Below are 16577 nucleotides of genomic sequence, written 5' to 3'. Positions count from 1 at the left end.
TTCATTGGTACTTTTGTACATATTGACCAATCGAAATACGTCTTGCATAAAAAGGAAGAACATTGCAGCTGATCGATGTAAACTTCCGGTGCAGTCTATTTAAAGCTGAGAGTGGTGGATTTAACATCTTAATAGACTTGTGTGATTCTGCATAGGTAGGTCTTCTAATTTTGGCTCTGACTGAAATAAGTAAGCTCTAGTAAACTTATTGATATGACATTTCAAACGTTGCATAATTCAGTTATTGTGTTTTCATTCTTGTAATGTACAATCTGATTAAAATACAGATTGATAAATATTCCATTTGTATTCCATAATTGTAAATTCATTTTGATATTTGTGTTCTTTCTTTCAGCATTCCTATTTTATCTGTGTTATTTGTATTTTATTATTTATATTCTTTTGTCATATGTAAGTTCCATCGTTGATTTATTTGTATTGAACTGCTTTGGAAAACAAATAAGATTGATATACAAACACAATTTATAATTATATACAAATTTACAATTATGGAAAATATAGAGTATAGTTGAATATGGTCTCTGTCACTCAGACGGAGCATGCTTCTTTGGCTAAGTTTGTAGAGCTGATCAATTATGCTGGAGACCCAGGTCTGATTCCTGGTCAGGGCACCTGCCAGGATGTTTTTTTCCCCCTGATCTTTCACATATACATGTATACCATAGATTCAGAACCAATAGACTCAATATTATAATGTAAAACAGCTCTAGTAAATTCCATATTCATACATAGGCCTAGCAATAAGTGATTGGATTATAAGTATTGTGATACTACTATTTTAATTATGATGTTCAATTGTAATATTATAATATGTGATATTACTTCTTTATTTGATTTTGTTCTTATAATTATCTCATATGTACAATTTGTACTGTTGCTACATGTGCAAGTGTTAGTTCTTATCAGTTATTAAGTATGATGGTCAAGGGAAGAACAATTGTAGCTTATCCATAGTGGTTTGTACTGCAAATTTCAAAAACTACTTGATTAATGAAGTGGTAAATCATAGTAATTAATGCACTTTAATTGAAAAAACTGAGAAATCACTTAGAAATATTCTTACTAGTCGAGGTACACTGTATGGGCTAATAAATTTGCAGGTTAAAAAAAATAGCTTTTATAAGAAACAGGTCACATTCAGTTACATGAATTTATCCTGGACTTCAGTGGAATCAAAGTGACTGACCCAATTAATGTCTGATGATTTTTCTGATATTGTCTAGCCATAAGCAGGTACTTTTATTTATTCTTGATGGCAGCATCGATAAATATAATGGCTGCAACTGTTGTATTGCTTTTGGTGTCAATGTCAAGATTCTTGAAAGATTTGCAAAACCAGCTTGCAATTGTGTTACTTTCACATGCATCAACGTTTCCCTTTAAAAACTTGTTCAAGTTCATTCCTATTAAGTCATCATGGTAGGTAGGATATACTGTCTGATTCCTATACCACCTCTGTTAAAGTGGGGGAATATTTTTTTATCAATATTAGAGGGAAGGGATAGTAAACCAGAAATCTTTGGTTCAATCCCTAGCAAAGGCTTTAGCATAGATTAACCGTCAAAAATAGATATGAATGTTTCATTCCAAAATCTACACTTAAGCTCTACATGTAATTAAAAGTACTTTTGACTTTTAACTGTTACAAATTCAGCCAATGATTACTACACTGAATGTTTTTCATTTTGATTACTTATTGCTTTTTAAGGATGAGGAATAATTTGGAACAGCCAGCTTAAGGTGTTACAACCAGTAGGGTAGATGTAATGGATGCCAACAAATGGCCCATCTTTAGTATTCTGAACACAGCCGATCTATTGAAGGTGAAAAAACTCTGTGTATTTGGAAGTTCTGGCAATGAAGCTATTTACATCACAGACGATGATGAAGTGTTTGCACTTGGAGCTAATTGCAGTGCCTGCCTAGGACTAGGTATACTACTTAAACATATCATTGATAATTGTATATATGTAGATATGTGTTTGTACATAAGTATCAAGATGCATGTTTTGACTTCCTTTTAGATGAACCGAAGTTTGTCATTTTATCTGTCTATATCTTGTGTAAATAAGTATAATTGTGTAAGTTAAGATGAGTTCTTTTGCCATTCATCAGATATCTAATATGTCCTTGTGACATGCAAGCATCAATTTACCATGTCTAGTTGAAGACTGATCATAATGTTTAGTAAATAAGTAAAAGGTTCACATGAATATTGACATGTAAACATTTCTAATATTTCTAATTTGTTTTTCTAACATGTTAAAAACTATTTAGGTTTTGGTTTTGTTGTGACAGCTAGTTAGTGTTGAATAACATTTCAATTATGAATAAACCTTGTACATATTTAGTATGACTGAAATTATTGTAATGTATTTTATAACTGATTTTCAAACCCAATTGTAAAAGGTGATGCTGGCAGCAGTTTTGAGCCAAAGAAAATAGAAGTTTTATGTAAGAAGAAAGTAATTGATATAGCCTTTGGAAGTGGACCCCATGTTCTAGCTGTTACAGCTGGTAAGGATTATGAAATATCAAAATTTAAACCAATATCCATTCTCATATACTAAAATATATGAGGAATTAATTATGTGTGTTCAATCATTTTTGTATAATATTTTCAGTAAAAGAAAGGAACTTGCTTGCAAACATTTTAGGTAGAATGTGGACAATATACATAATTATGTAGTATTAGAACAGGTCAGCAGATCGTGAAAAAATCTTAAACTTAAGTTTTTGTTTAAGTAATAATATCCCTCTCATTTTATTTTAAGGATAGGGCACATACATGTAAAGTGTTACTCTGGCCAATCACTCCTTATGTTCTGTTGATCTCATCCCATCACATTCAGAATCAATGTCATATCTTGAGAGTCCCTCTCAAGTTTTGGTTTATGTATACCCTATATTATCATAATATCTACTTTTACACCAGATCAGAATCTGGTTTGGAGGACCAAGGACTTTCATATCTTATAATGTATAAATGAAGCATTGTGTGGTTTTAATTGAACAGCACAGGAATGTAAACAGCAGTGAAACTTCAGTTTTGGTCCTCACCATTGAATACCCAAATATTATCCCAGAAAATTCATATCTTTGATGAACTCACTTTTGTAATTGTGTAAATCTTGTAAATTTGTGAAGTATAAGTGACACAATATTTAGGAACATTTTCTTCAGGTTTATAATGTCACAAGACTAGAGGTTCTAATAACACAATCCAATAGAAGATTAAAGTGCAGATTTAAATTTCTACTTGTGTTGTTATAAGGGCTTTTATTCTATATCAGACACAAAATTTCTCTAACCTCAAAGTTTGTGTTATCACAAAGATTTGCATTCTCAGAAATACTTATATTTCCAGAGTTCATTTGTAAAACTGAATTTGTGAGTTATGTTTTTAAAAGTGAACTATTTGTTATATTTTGTAAAACTCATTTAAAGCTAGGAATTACAACAGAATGTGTTTGTGAACCTAAAAATAGACATTGATTTATAACTGGTGGTATCCTGTTATAGGTGGTGAAGTCTACAGCTGGGGCCACAATGGTTACTGTCAGTTGGGGAATGGAGGTTCAATGCAGGGACTTATTCCCTTCCTTGTCAGTACTAACCTTCAGGGCAAGAAGGTCACCAAGGTCGCATGCGGAAGTCATCATTCTGTCGCCCTTACTCTGGAAGGGGAGGTAATTACAGCTTTAACATATAGACATGAAAAATGTTGTCACAACTTATTGAAATTTGAGAAATAAGCCAGATTCCTAACTAAGGAAGGAATAATGCAGATGTTTTCGTCATATCATATAAACATTTCTTGATTTACATTATGAATATTTGATATTTATTATTTCTTCTCAGTTTGAATCTATTCCAAAATCGATTCTATTTCCCAAACTGAAACAAGGTGCTCTGCCATAAAACCTGTATGAATATCACTGTGTGAAATATACAGACTTCTGTCTCTTCAAGAAAATTCTACGATGCATATAGTAAAATGAGGTATGCTGAGGTTGGTTTTGTATCCACTACATGTAATGTGTTATATTCTTTGTTTACCTTTTCTAGGTTAAAGGAATTTTTGAATTAAGTATTTATTTATAGATAAATGAATAAGCTAAGTACTGTACATAAAGTTAGGTTGACTTCTATTTTTCAGATTTATGCGTGGGGACAGAACAACTGTGGTCAGGTAGGGTCAGGCACAACTACCAACCAGCCAACACCTAGGAAGGTCATGGCAGTGATAGGTATGTACAACTTGTTAAGGAGGTTATTTTCTGGTTGTAAATATGATTATTACCTGATATAATGGAAATGCAGGTTTTGATACAATTTCTTTATTTGTACAAAAACTTGTTCAGATCTGTCAATCACAACTTTATATTTAATACTTTGTTATTGATTTGGTACCATAATGAACATTACTTGTGTATCATTGTGTGAAATGTTTCTGCTGTAAGAATATAGTGGTGTATCATTGTGAAATGTTTCTGCTGTAAGAATATAGTGGTGTATCATTGTGTGAAATGTTTCTGCTGTAAGAACATAGTGGTGTATCATTGTGTGAAATGTTTCTGCTGTAAGAATATAGTGGTGTATCACTGTGTGAAATGTTTCTGCTGTAAGAATATAGTGGTGTATCATTGTGAAATGTTTCTGCTGTAAGAACATAGTGGTGTACCATTGTGTGAAATGTTTCTGCTGTAAGAACATAGTGGTGTATCATTGTGTGAAATGTTTCTGCTGTAAGAATATAGTGGTGTATCATTGTGTGAAATGTTTCTGCTGTAAGAATATAGTGGTGTATCATTGTGAGATGTTTCTGCTGTAAGAACATAGTGGTGTATCATTGTGTGAAATGTTTCTGCTGTAAGAACATAGTGGTGTATCATTGTGTGAAATGTTTCTGCTGTAAGAATATAGTGGTGTATCATTGTGTGAAATGTTTCTGCTGTAAACCTAACCCTAACTATGCGTGATTGCTAACAGGAACAAAGACTGTGATATCTATCGCCTGTGGTCAAACATCTACAATGGCTCTAATGGATAGTGGGGAGGTAAGTCTGTCAAATCTTTCACACTGGCAAGGTGTCTATGCCTCATTTTAACACTCACCTTTTCAATAAAGTCTTCCCTTGTAATAACACCTTGTCAAAAATTCTTCTCTCTAAATGTCTTCAAAAATAAATGCTGATCATGTGATACAAGTAAAATTATTTGATTTTGGAGATGGCTTAATATAATATTGATAATCTTGTTGCCGGATCCATTTTCAATTTTATAATTTGTGTATGTATATGTTGTAAATGAAAATCTGAAAATAAAATATTGTTTAAACAAAATGATTTGATTCTTGGTCATGTACCGTTTGTGAAGCTGGTCACGGGTTTTTCATTTTAGCTCCTGAGGCTAAGACTGATTTCATAAATTGCATATGAAGTGGAACATTATGCATGATCCTCTATCTTATACAGTTGGAAATTGAATATTTATCTGTCCAGTTACAATATAATATCATTTGATTTCAAATGATGAAATGAATACCATTAACAGAAATAAATATGTACCTGTGATAACGAACTTGCTATCGGGCAACTGCAAGTTGTGTCTAAGTTTATTATGAATATGAAGTAAATCTTTATTTCAGGTGTTTGGCTGGGGATATAACGGAAATGGTCAACTTGGTCTAGGAAACAATGTCAACCAACCTAATCCTTGTAAGGTACAAGGGTTACAGAACGTCATTATATCTCAGGTGTGTTAACATCTCATACAGGTAAGGTACACAGCATGATCATCTCACAGGTGTGTTAACATCTCATACACAGGTACACAGCATGATCATCTCACAGGTGTGTTAACATCTCATACAGGTAAGGTACACAGCATGATCATCTCACAGGTGTGCTAACATTTCATTTACGGGTACACAGCAGGATAATCTCACAGGTGTGTTAACATCTCATACAGGTAAGGTACACAGCATGATCATCTCACAGGTGTGTTAAGATCTCATACAGGTAAGGTACACAGCATGATCATTTCACAAGTGTGTTAACATTTCATGAGGTAATATATAATTAGCCCTTTGTATCTCAGAGGTGAGTTACCATGTCCTTCAATGTATTGGTAAAGCATTGCCTTTATAGTCTTACTTCTACATTTAAATTTGTTATCATTTTATACATAGTAATATATTTCAGGTATTCACCTCGAAGGTGTGTTAACATTTCATACAGGGCATAATTATCTCACAGACGCAAAACATTCAAATAAGTCATTTCTGAATCACAGTGGAATTAGTATTGTAATATTAAGAAAAGTTTTCAATGAAATGTGGGTTTATTTTCAGGTGGTTTGTGGGTATGCCCACACCCTAGCTTTGTCTGATGAGGGTGCCCTCTACACATGGGGAGCAAACTCTTATGGACAACTTGGAACTGGGAACAAAGCCAACCAGGTGGCACCTACCAAGGTGGAAACCAATGGGGAAAGGTGGGTAATGTTTAAAATGATCTACATACATTTATGATAACATTGTATATGTACTATGCAGTTTAACTGTCCATTCTAGATAAACTTACGTATGTATGTGTGTATGTGCGTGCGTGCGTGCGTATGTATGTATGTTTCTATGTATGTAAGTATGTATGTGTGTGTGTGTGTGACTGTGTGTGTGTGTGTGTGTGTGCGCGTGCGTGCGTGCATGCGTTTAAATACTTATAAATTAGTTTTAAAATGTAAATCACAGGCTATTTATCATTCATAAAACACTTAAATGATGATATCTAAGGAATTCATGATTACTTTTACAATAATGTTTTTTTGTGGAGATCAATTTTCATGGCTTCTGAAGGAATTTGTGTACTTACGATTTTATTGATAGAAGTACTCACTAAATTCACTGGTACTAAAACTTTGATATCTAAATCAGTGTGTGAACTTGAATATTTGGATTAATCATACCAAAAAAAATCAAGGAAAATAAAATACCTACAAAAATGAACGATTTTACAGTATTTAAAAAAGGATAGAGGATAGGTTTCAGTACATGTAGTATGGAGTTGTATGATTTTATATTTCAAAAATTCATTTGCATAGTTATGAGTTATCTACCCTGTTTTAGGATGGTTGAGGTTGCAGCAAGCCACTATGCTCATGTATCAGCATCACTGACAGAGACAGGGAACATATATATGTGGGGACAGTGTCGAGGTCAGTCCATTACATCAGCTATTATCACAAGGTTCCACTGTACTGACGATGTTCTGGCTGCATTTGCTTCCCCTCCCGTCACATGGCGAATGTACTCAGTAGGTAGGTTATCTCAGCTGCCCCTGTCGGTCTCGTCAGGGCTATTCCAGTAAAATATCTACCTCTCCTGGGGACTTGAGTGTTCGTTTAAGATATAGAATCTAATTAATACATTATATCAAGGAAAATGAAGGAAACAGAACCATAGATAGAAATGGCTTATTTTGGAGTTTTGGGGCCAGAAGAGATTTTACTGGAATTCCTGATATTTAACCCAAGAAAAGGATTCGTTAAATTGTTACAAATTAATATAAATAAACAAAGTTTATTTTTTGTTGAAAATATTGATTATCTGTTTGGTGAATAATGAATGTGATCATCTCTTTATGGAAAGAGAGAAATGTATTCCCTGGTGCAATCTTACCAAGGGTTCTTCAATCCTAGCAAACCATACCACTGAACAGTAGCTGAGTGATGACTACAGAAAATTATATAACTGTACTGAGGTGCTGTTTTACTGAGAGCTCTAGCAACCCACCTTATAGTATTTGATTCTTGACTACAGAAAATTTTGTACATGTAGCTAGGTGCTGCTTTACTGAGGAACTTTCATATATAGGAAACCACCGAACAGTAATTGATTTTTGACTACAAAAAATTCATACATGTAGCAAGGAGCTGTTTTAATGTGGACTCTTCAATCATAGCAACCATAGTCACAGTAGCTGATTAATGACTACAGAAAATTGTCAGTTCGATTACATTGGATGTGACTGTTGTAACCTGGTGACTAGCAAACAGTTGATCAATATGTATTACTATACTATCGATACATTAGATTGATTATCTGTGATTAGTCGGTTATTTTATGAGTGTTTGAAATTGCTTAATTCTTTACTTGTAAATTGCAGATCAAATGCGTGGAAGTAAGATTGCAGAAAACGTTTCTAAGAGTTTCGATGATCCGGTGAGTGTGAACCCTTAAAAATACCAAAAAAAAAAAAAAAATGTTATAGGTTTTTCGGAATAGTGCCGGACAGATCATGATATTGGGAATGTTTGAATAAATTGTGTGAAGATTGTATGAAATTGAAAATAACATTTGACAACGAATTAGAAAACAACACACTTTGGTGACAAAATCTTACTCAGAGATACAAGAGTTATTCAAGATATGCTTTGAATCTGAGTTAGATGGTATCAACACTGTTATTTGATGTAGTATATTTTTATCGACAGACAACAGCTGACATGAAGTTTATTGTGGAAGGGAAGACAATTCATGTCCATAAAGCTTTACTGAAAATAAGGTAAATGCTTCAGAATTTTTCACAGATAAAGTACTGCTTGTTTTGAGCAAGAACAATCTTGACTATTCTCTAGAAAACCTCCTGTTTTATAAGAGAATGCCATTCTCATCCCTACTCTGGATTATCTTTTACTTCAATTTCAGGAAAATGTTTCTCTAGGAAATTGTACAGATAAATGTTCTTAAATTGTATTGTGTATATTGTGGAATAAGGCTGATGATTTGTTTCTAGTTTCTAGTAATTTTAATTAAAGCTAGTATTTATTTCATTTTAGTATTTCTAATTCATTGAGGGTAGATTTAAGATTGAACTTAAAAGTATTATCAATCAGTTTGCATTGTTTTATCTTTGGTTATATTCACAAGTTAAAGAACTTATTTCAAAATTTCATATAACAGGTGTGAACATTTTAAAACCATGTTCCAGTCTTGCTGGGAGGAGGATGAAAAAGAGTAAGTAATTGGATTCTGGATTATCTGATTAAAAATGAGTGAATATATCTTACTTCACTAAAAGTGTCACTAAGTGAGTGTATTATCAGATGATTGGCATATATAAATATTTAGATGATCACACAAGGAGTATCATTTCAAAGTTATTGTCTACAGTATGGAAAAAATGAAAAAAGGCAGATATGTATAAAAGTTACCGTTCAGAGAAAAAGAGAAAAGATATATAAATAAATCTTATAGATGATTACATTGTGATTGAGTGTAAAAGAGCTTATACTCTATAAATATACACCCCATCCCCCCCCCATCCACTTCCCACACACCCTTCCCCCTCCCACCCTCCAACTTGTCACGACTCTTGCACACATTATTATGAAAAGTCTCAGCAGTTTTACTATGATTACCTGATGAGGATTAATAATAACTGGTCACTTTTTGACAGTACCATTGAGATCAGCCAGTTTAACTACACAGTTTACCGAGCATTCCTCAGATACCTATATACAGATGTGGTGGACCTCAAACCAGAAGAAGCCATAGGTAAGGAAAAAGAAATATCTACAGGATAGTATAACTAGCTAGCTCCACGCTAAATTGAACCAAAAAACCGATTCTCTGGCACATCACACATGGTGTTAATAATTTTTGGATGATTAGAAATTTTACTAAAATAACAAAAATCTATTATGCAATTCTACATGAAGTCAATTATTATTGATTTCAGGCCAGTGATATGGTCATTGTTGTTTAGTTATGTCTTGTCTATCAAAGTTGCTACAGAGTTGACCATGTTTACAAATCAAGCTATTGGTCTCAACAGGTCTCCTGGACCTTTCGAACTCCTACTGTGAATGTTTGCTGAAGAAACACTGTGAGAAAATCATAAAGAAAGGAATCACTGTGGAAAATGTTGCCATGTTGTATGCAGCCGCAATCAAGTTTGAGGCAAAGGTAACACTACCATTATGTAATATTTTTTTGTTTTTGTGGGCGTATACTCTATTTTCTTTTTTTATTAAGGTTTGAAGAATTTTAGTTCATTTTCTTGTCAATAACCAAATAGCCATGAATCAAATATTAAATTTTTTGCAATTTGTGAACAACGCATTGATTTGTGTTCTGAATTTAATTTTACAATGTTTCCTGACTTTTGAGAGCAATATTAGTTATTTTAAGTTATATAGATGAAATAGTGTCATAAACTTATCCTCATTACTAGTCTACATGATCCTGTAATCTTTCATTGTAACCAGGAGCTGGAAGATTTCTGTTTCCGTTTTGCCCTGAATCACATGACAGGCGTGACACAAACAGAGGCTTTTGGTCAGTTAGATGAAGCCGTCGTCAAAGGATTTATACGCAAAGCTGCGTCTTGTGGGGCCTTCAAATACTGAAGTTCCTGAAGCACCAACATACTTAAGATGTACTTATAGACACACCAGTCAGGATATCTTTGTGTTTGATTTAAATTTATTATTGTAAGCTTTTTAATATCACTGTCGTGTTGGTGTTCAAAGCAGTAAGGCCTTTCATGTTTTATAATTCAGGATACATGTTGTGTATGAAGGTGTTCCTCGCACTAATTCTCATAGGGTGAAAATTATATTATTTTTCATAGTGAAACTGTCAAGTATATTTTCATATCTCTGTCATGAGATATTTCAACAAAGATATAGTACTTTTGCAAGTTTAAGCAAATAATTCGGTAGAAGCTTTTATTTCAGTTAGTCAGTTTGGGATCGCAAATAATTCGGTAGAAGCTTTTATTTCAGTTAGTCAGTTTGGGATCGCAAATAATTCGGTAGAAACTTTTATTTCAGTTAGTCAGTTTGGGATCGCCAAATAATTCGGTAGAAATAGAAAAATTTATTTCAATTAGTCAGTCTGGAATGTGATTCCATCAGTATTTGTTACTTTTCGATTTGATTTTTCAAGCATTAGTTATATTTTAAACACTTTTTTTAACAAAACCAGTGGATAGCATTGGCTGATAGATTATTGAAAAAGTCTTAGTATTTTTTCCGTTTTAAACTTAATCAGTCCATTTCCAGATTAGAATTTTAAGATTTTTGAACACTAAGTATCAACATGTAGTCAGAATATAAACTAATTTAAACAAATTAACACATAATTGCTAGAATCTTCCACATTCATAAGATCACCATAAAACATTACGTCATAGACAAGAAATCATTGACTCTTTACACGTTCATTGACAATTTGGCCAAATATGTGTCCCTACAAAAGTCATGATGCTGTTAAATGATGAAGCAAGCTCTTGTTTTATGTCACTAGCCACGGGCAGTGTGCAAAAGAAAGTGGAAAATTATCAGTAGGTCTGTTATTGGTCAATATTCACACAAGATAGTCGAGTCAGCTGCTTTAGTGTTTGTAGATTGACAAGTCGTTGTGTTCAGTGAAAAATTGCCATTTAACATCTCGTCTTATGAGGGTAGAATACGTATCTATTGTCTTAAACACAAAAAGTTTCCAAAGAAATGCCTTCTGTAGCTTTATTTGTTTAGTAACAGTGACATTATAGTAATTGCTCTATGGACCAAACTGAAATTGGTCTGCTGTCAAGACATCAGCAGAATGTGAACAACAACATCTGTCTGCATATGACACTGACAACAAAGGACATCTTCAACACTAGTAAAGTCATTGTGACGTCTTTTCTTGTCAGTTTTTCCCGTTTTAACATTAATTAAAATGTTTGAAGTGACTTTGGATGGAAATCAGGAGCATACCAATTTTAATTTTCTTCCTAACTCAATTTGTTACGATATAACAAGGAGTAAAACTACATTCATTTTTACAAAGACTTTGCAACCTCAAGTGGGTTTTATCTCGTGCATCGCTTCAAGATAAAGAGTGAATCTTGTGGAGTTTAGATGCTGTCCTCTTGTATGTAGCTTCGTGATAAAATTTGAAATCTGACTGTTACTATTCCTGGACATGATGGTGACTTGATATTTATAAAGAATTTGTTATTTATGGAGATGCATTTTTAAAGTCTGTTTGTTCGTATTTTAATTATGGTTAAATTCTTCAATTTTTAACAACGATCTCTCCTGAGTACAGATTAGAGGTTATTTGTTGGCTCGAAGGATTTATTGCAGAATAGATCTCTCCTTACTTGTATTCGGCAGAGGTTATGTGTCGGGATAAGTGTGTGTATGTATATGAGAAGTTATGTTTACAGTACAGGGCATCATATCAGCTTCGTCATATCATGCTTAACAATTTATATGGAAATCACATAGAGCATCAATTGTCTGTTTCATTGTCTTAATGTTTGTTGGCAGATATTTTTCAAAAAAGGAAAAAAAATATTAATCATTCCATTGTGATTTCACTGTTATGAAATACCCTTAATGGAAAGTAGTACAATTGATATGAATATATGTTGTGACAAGAGTTACTATAAATGTGCCATTAGTTGGTATGTCACTGGTGCTGGCTGTTTTGTCCTCGTCATAGTTATCAGGCTGCATTATACACAAGTCTTGTATTCTTGAAATATTATAACCTTATAAAAAATCTATCATGTTTTGTTTGCTTTTCACCCAATGAATCGTCTTATTTCCGCATTTATTTAATACAATATATTTAATATCTTAATGTATTGTGTAGTAATATTTTTATTTAAAAACATCCAAAAATTATGAATTGCTTAGTATGGTTTTATAGGAACACATTTCCTATTTTCATTTGTCATATTTTTGTTAATCATGATATTTTATCAATGCCAACACCAAACCCTTATCAAGATATGTAATTTTTATATGTGTATTTTAATATTATGTAAATTTAATTGACTGATTTTATTATGAACATTTGTGATAGTTTTGTTTTTAAGCAGTTTATTTTTACTGACAGAGAGAAGAAGCTCTCAATTTGGATACAGTACACACCTGTTATTAGAATTCCATGATCTGGTTTTTCTTGTTATTAACTTGCTATTTATAGTAGAACTGTGTCCTTCAGTTTACCGAGTCGTAGAAATAAAATCTACCAATGAAGATAGTTCATATGTTCATTTTCCTTGTAACAATTAATAAATATATTTTAATGGATGTTTATTATAAATATCCAGAGTAAATGTGTTTTAATGGGTTTAGCCGTTGGAGGAGGTGATTACAGCCATTGAGCTGTTACCTTGATCGAGAAAACATAGTTATTTTAATTGCTGATTCAGCAGTACTTGATTTAAACATGTGATAGACTTGTCAGAATGTGTTACGTCATAATTTTTAGTTTAAATCAATTTTATTAAATAAAAAGACAAAAAATTTAAACATGTGACGGACTTGTCAGAATGTGTTATGTCATAAATTTTAGTTTTAATCAATTTTATTTAAAAAAAAAAAGACAAAAAATTTAAACATGTGATGGACATTTCAGAATGTGTTGTGTCATAAATTTTAGTTCAAATCAAGTTCATTGCAAACCAAAAGACAAAAAATTTAAACATGTGATGGACATGTCAGAATGTGTTACGTCATAAATTTTAGTTTAAGTCAATTCTATTGCAAACAAAAGACAGAAAAATTAAACATGTGATTGACATTTCAGAATGTTTTACGTCATAAATTTTAATTTGAATCGATTTTATTGCGAACAAAAGACAAGTTATTACAACTTATTTACCTTCTTTCCATAACAAATAAATACATGTGAAATTGATTCATTTATGTATTCTTGGAAGAATTTTGAGGTTAAGGTGCAGTTACAGCAAAGTTGGAAAGAAAAGGATAAGGGATATGAACAGATACTAGAAATATGTGTGCGAATAAATTATTGCAGATTAGATGTGTGTTTTTCCTCCTCTTGTCATCATCAGAATAAAACTATTCCATACACACAAATATAACTTTGTAGGAGACTATTTTTATTATCTGTACAGGGAATAAGGATCTCGCTGTAGGCAATATTATCTCATGGATAGACAATCTGATTACATACAATGTGATAAGGTGTTTGTGTTCCGATTGAACGTGTGTTTTAAAGGATTCAGAAATCCGTTACAAAACGTGTGCAGGAAGTTGTCTTTACTGGTCATCATTGTGTTATATTGTGCTGTTTGTTGAGTTTTTATTGTGTTATCAAAATGAAAAACCATGAAATGGTAAACAGAGCCAAAACATTAAATTGATATTCATGAATTGCCGTGGTTTTGTGTTTGTTTAAGGTAAACATTGGGCAAGAGTAAACACTAGAAACATACAAGGGGATGACGTCATGTATAAGTTACCGTACATCTGACTTAAGTCGATCAACGAAGTGAAAAGAACCAGAATATAAACAGATACAAACCGTTATGTTTTTTTCTTTGGAGAGATTCTTTCTGTCATTATTTTCGCATCTTCAGCTACAATGGGAAATCTCACGATTGCTTTATTTACCTTTAAATAATAATGTGATTTTCATTTGAGACTAAGGATGGTATTTTCATCTTAGGCAGATAATGATATTTTAGAGGATGGATTGAAATCTCGAAAAAAAAAAAGATTGCAGAAAACACAGACCATAATCTGTTTCATAGCTCAGGGAAAAATCCTTTTTTCTTCAAGCTTTGATGAATTTGGCACCTTAAACAGTATATAGAATCCTTTAAAAAGAATAGAAAGTCTAAGAATTCAAGACAGGTTGCTCCTATCGTCCATCATCGACACGTTATGAGTATCTAGCTTCAATCCAAGTAGTGAAACGTTATCATGAGAAATGCCAGGTATACGTCGGTGAAACAGCCAGGCAAACTAACGAGTTCGCTTAAACCAATCTAGCCTCAAGTCAGCAGCACATGTTGACTATGTTAGTTTTTACTGTTATCCTCACATACATCCGTGTGATAATGTTTACTGTTACGTACCTCTGGAAAGGATTGTCGTCGTAGGTGTTGTTGACGGCCCTGATATCGTCTTCTACGATTCACCGTTTCACGTTTCAGTTGTGTGTGTGTGTCTTTTTTTAATTACTCTTCTATTTGTAAGTGTAAGGTAAAGAAGATTTAGTAATGTATTTTTGTGTTATCTTTATTTTCTCATGTTCATGAGAACATGTATATCGTGACGTTTGAGAATGATGTTCCTTAAATTAAGTTAACCATAATTTGTTCGGTTTTTGTTCTACTTCTCGCAATGTCCATGCTTAACTTAATCACAAATGTAAATGATACATATGCATATATGCTATTTATCATATAGCCCATACAAAATGATCAGCTGTTTTCGTTTTGGTACTTTTAATTTGGAGGATTCTGTCATCTGGCATACTGAATACTATAGTTATAATGATTTTGTACCTGGACACGGTTGTCCATCATGTCCATCCAACTGTCTATTACGGTTACTACAATGTTTTAAATTCTTGGTTAGACGGTTTTTTCATTATTCACTCACAGGAATAGCTTATTGGCAATGATCTCATAATTGTCTTTCTCATAACGGAACACTTCAAAAAAATCTTACCGTGAAATTTGAATGCTCATTATTCTGACAATGGTAGTCAACGTTACTCGCTTATATCGTACTGTAAATAATTAATCCATTATACATTTTTGGTTTGAGATTATTTAAAACCATTAAGCATAGGCCATATTTTTTTCTGTTATCAAAAGAAATACGGTTCGTACTTAAATCCCAACAACTTCAAAACCATTTGCTACTGCGACATTCTACTTGGTTAGTAACTATTTTGTTTGGATCGCTGGTAAACAATTTTGAAATGATAAGTAAAATCTACTGTTATACACGTGCTTGCTTCTGTTCTTGAACAGAAATTGCCATTTATCCTACAGTGTTGTTTGAGTATTTTTTGTTATAATGAAACGTATTTAAACGCAGTTTCTTGAAATATCTGGAACAAAGTATCAATGTTTGTTACGGGAAAGCACCCAACGATCTCTGATTGTCTGATTTACCAGACGAAAACACTCGATCAGTGCTCTATCAACTAATCCATTTGTGTCTGTAAACACAGGTCTTAATCTTCCAAGTATCAAAAAGTTCGCGCGAATCGGTAGATTGTGGCAAAGGATTGGCCAGTAAAGGACAAAGCACGTCCGATTCAATTTTGTCTTGATGAAAGAAAAATTAACAAGGAACGACGCAAACAATTGAATATATAATGTGCTTCATATGAACAACATGTAACACGGATCGAGTTAGTATTTCCAGTCTTTTTTCCCGATGTTAAACGGCGTTTATGATACAAGGTAGATATAGTATATTCAAAGCCAACATTGGAGACAGATTTCCCGTTTTGAAGTTTGACTCCACTCTATACATAATGTTTAGTCTCAAAGCAAGATTTTTTTCGTGGCGTACAATTTTTATCATTTTATTGCCTAATTCTATTGTTTTATAGGAGGGACAAAGAGAGCCCTGGATTTTCGGTCTAGATGCGCATAATCCGGAATTCTGTTAGATAGACAGGATCTTCATCTTCTATGGTATCTTCATCAGTACCATATCATTTATTGTCTTTAATCTTGCTGATCTCCAAACAACCACGTGAAATTGCCCAAATTCTG

The 16577-nt window shown here is 32.9% G+C and overlaps 1 protein-coding gene across 1 annotated transcript; it reads left to right on the top strand.

Moving 5' to 3' along the window:
- Positions 1-114: 114 nt before the first annotated feature.
- Positions 115-12721, top strand: LOC132562559 (RCC1 and BTB domain-containing protein 1-like). Its single transcript, XM_060227306.1, has 15 exons — positions 115-155; positions 1730-1953; positions 2431-2538; positions 3544-3710; positions 4181-4271; positions 5014-5081; positions 5672-5779; positions 6377-6519; positions 7151-7341; positions 8190-8245; positions 8518-8588; positions 8987-9040; positions 9483-9580; positions 9861-9991; positions 10294-12721. The coding sequence occupies exons 2-15, from the start codon at positions 1788-1790 to the stop codon at positions 10432-10434; spliced, it is 1593 nt and encodes a 530-aa protein (XP_060083289.1). The 5' UTR covers positions 115-155; positions 1730-1787; the 3' UTR covers positions 10435-12721.
- The last annotated feature ends 3856 nt before the right edge of the window (positions 12722-16577 follow it).

This window comes from Ylistrum balloti, unplaced genomic scaffold (genome assembly GCF_031769215.1).
Source record: "Ylistrum balloti isolate Yb309-2 unplaced genomic scaffold, AGI_CSIRO_Ybal_v1 Utg371448, whole genome shotgun sequence".
NCBI lineage: Eukaryota > Metazoa > Mollusca > Bivalvia > Pectinida > Pectinidae > Ylistrum > Ylistrum balloti.
This window is presented reverse-complemented; position numbering and strand designations above follow the sequence as displayed.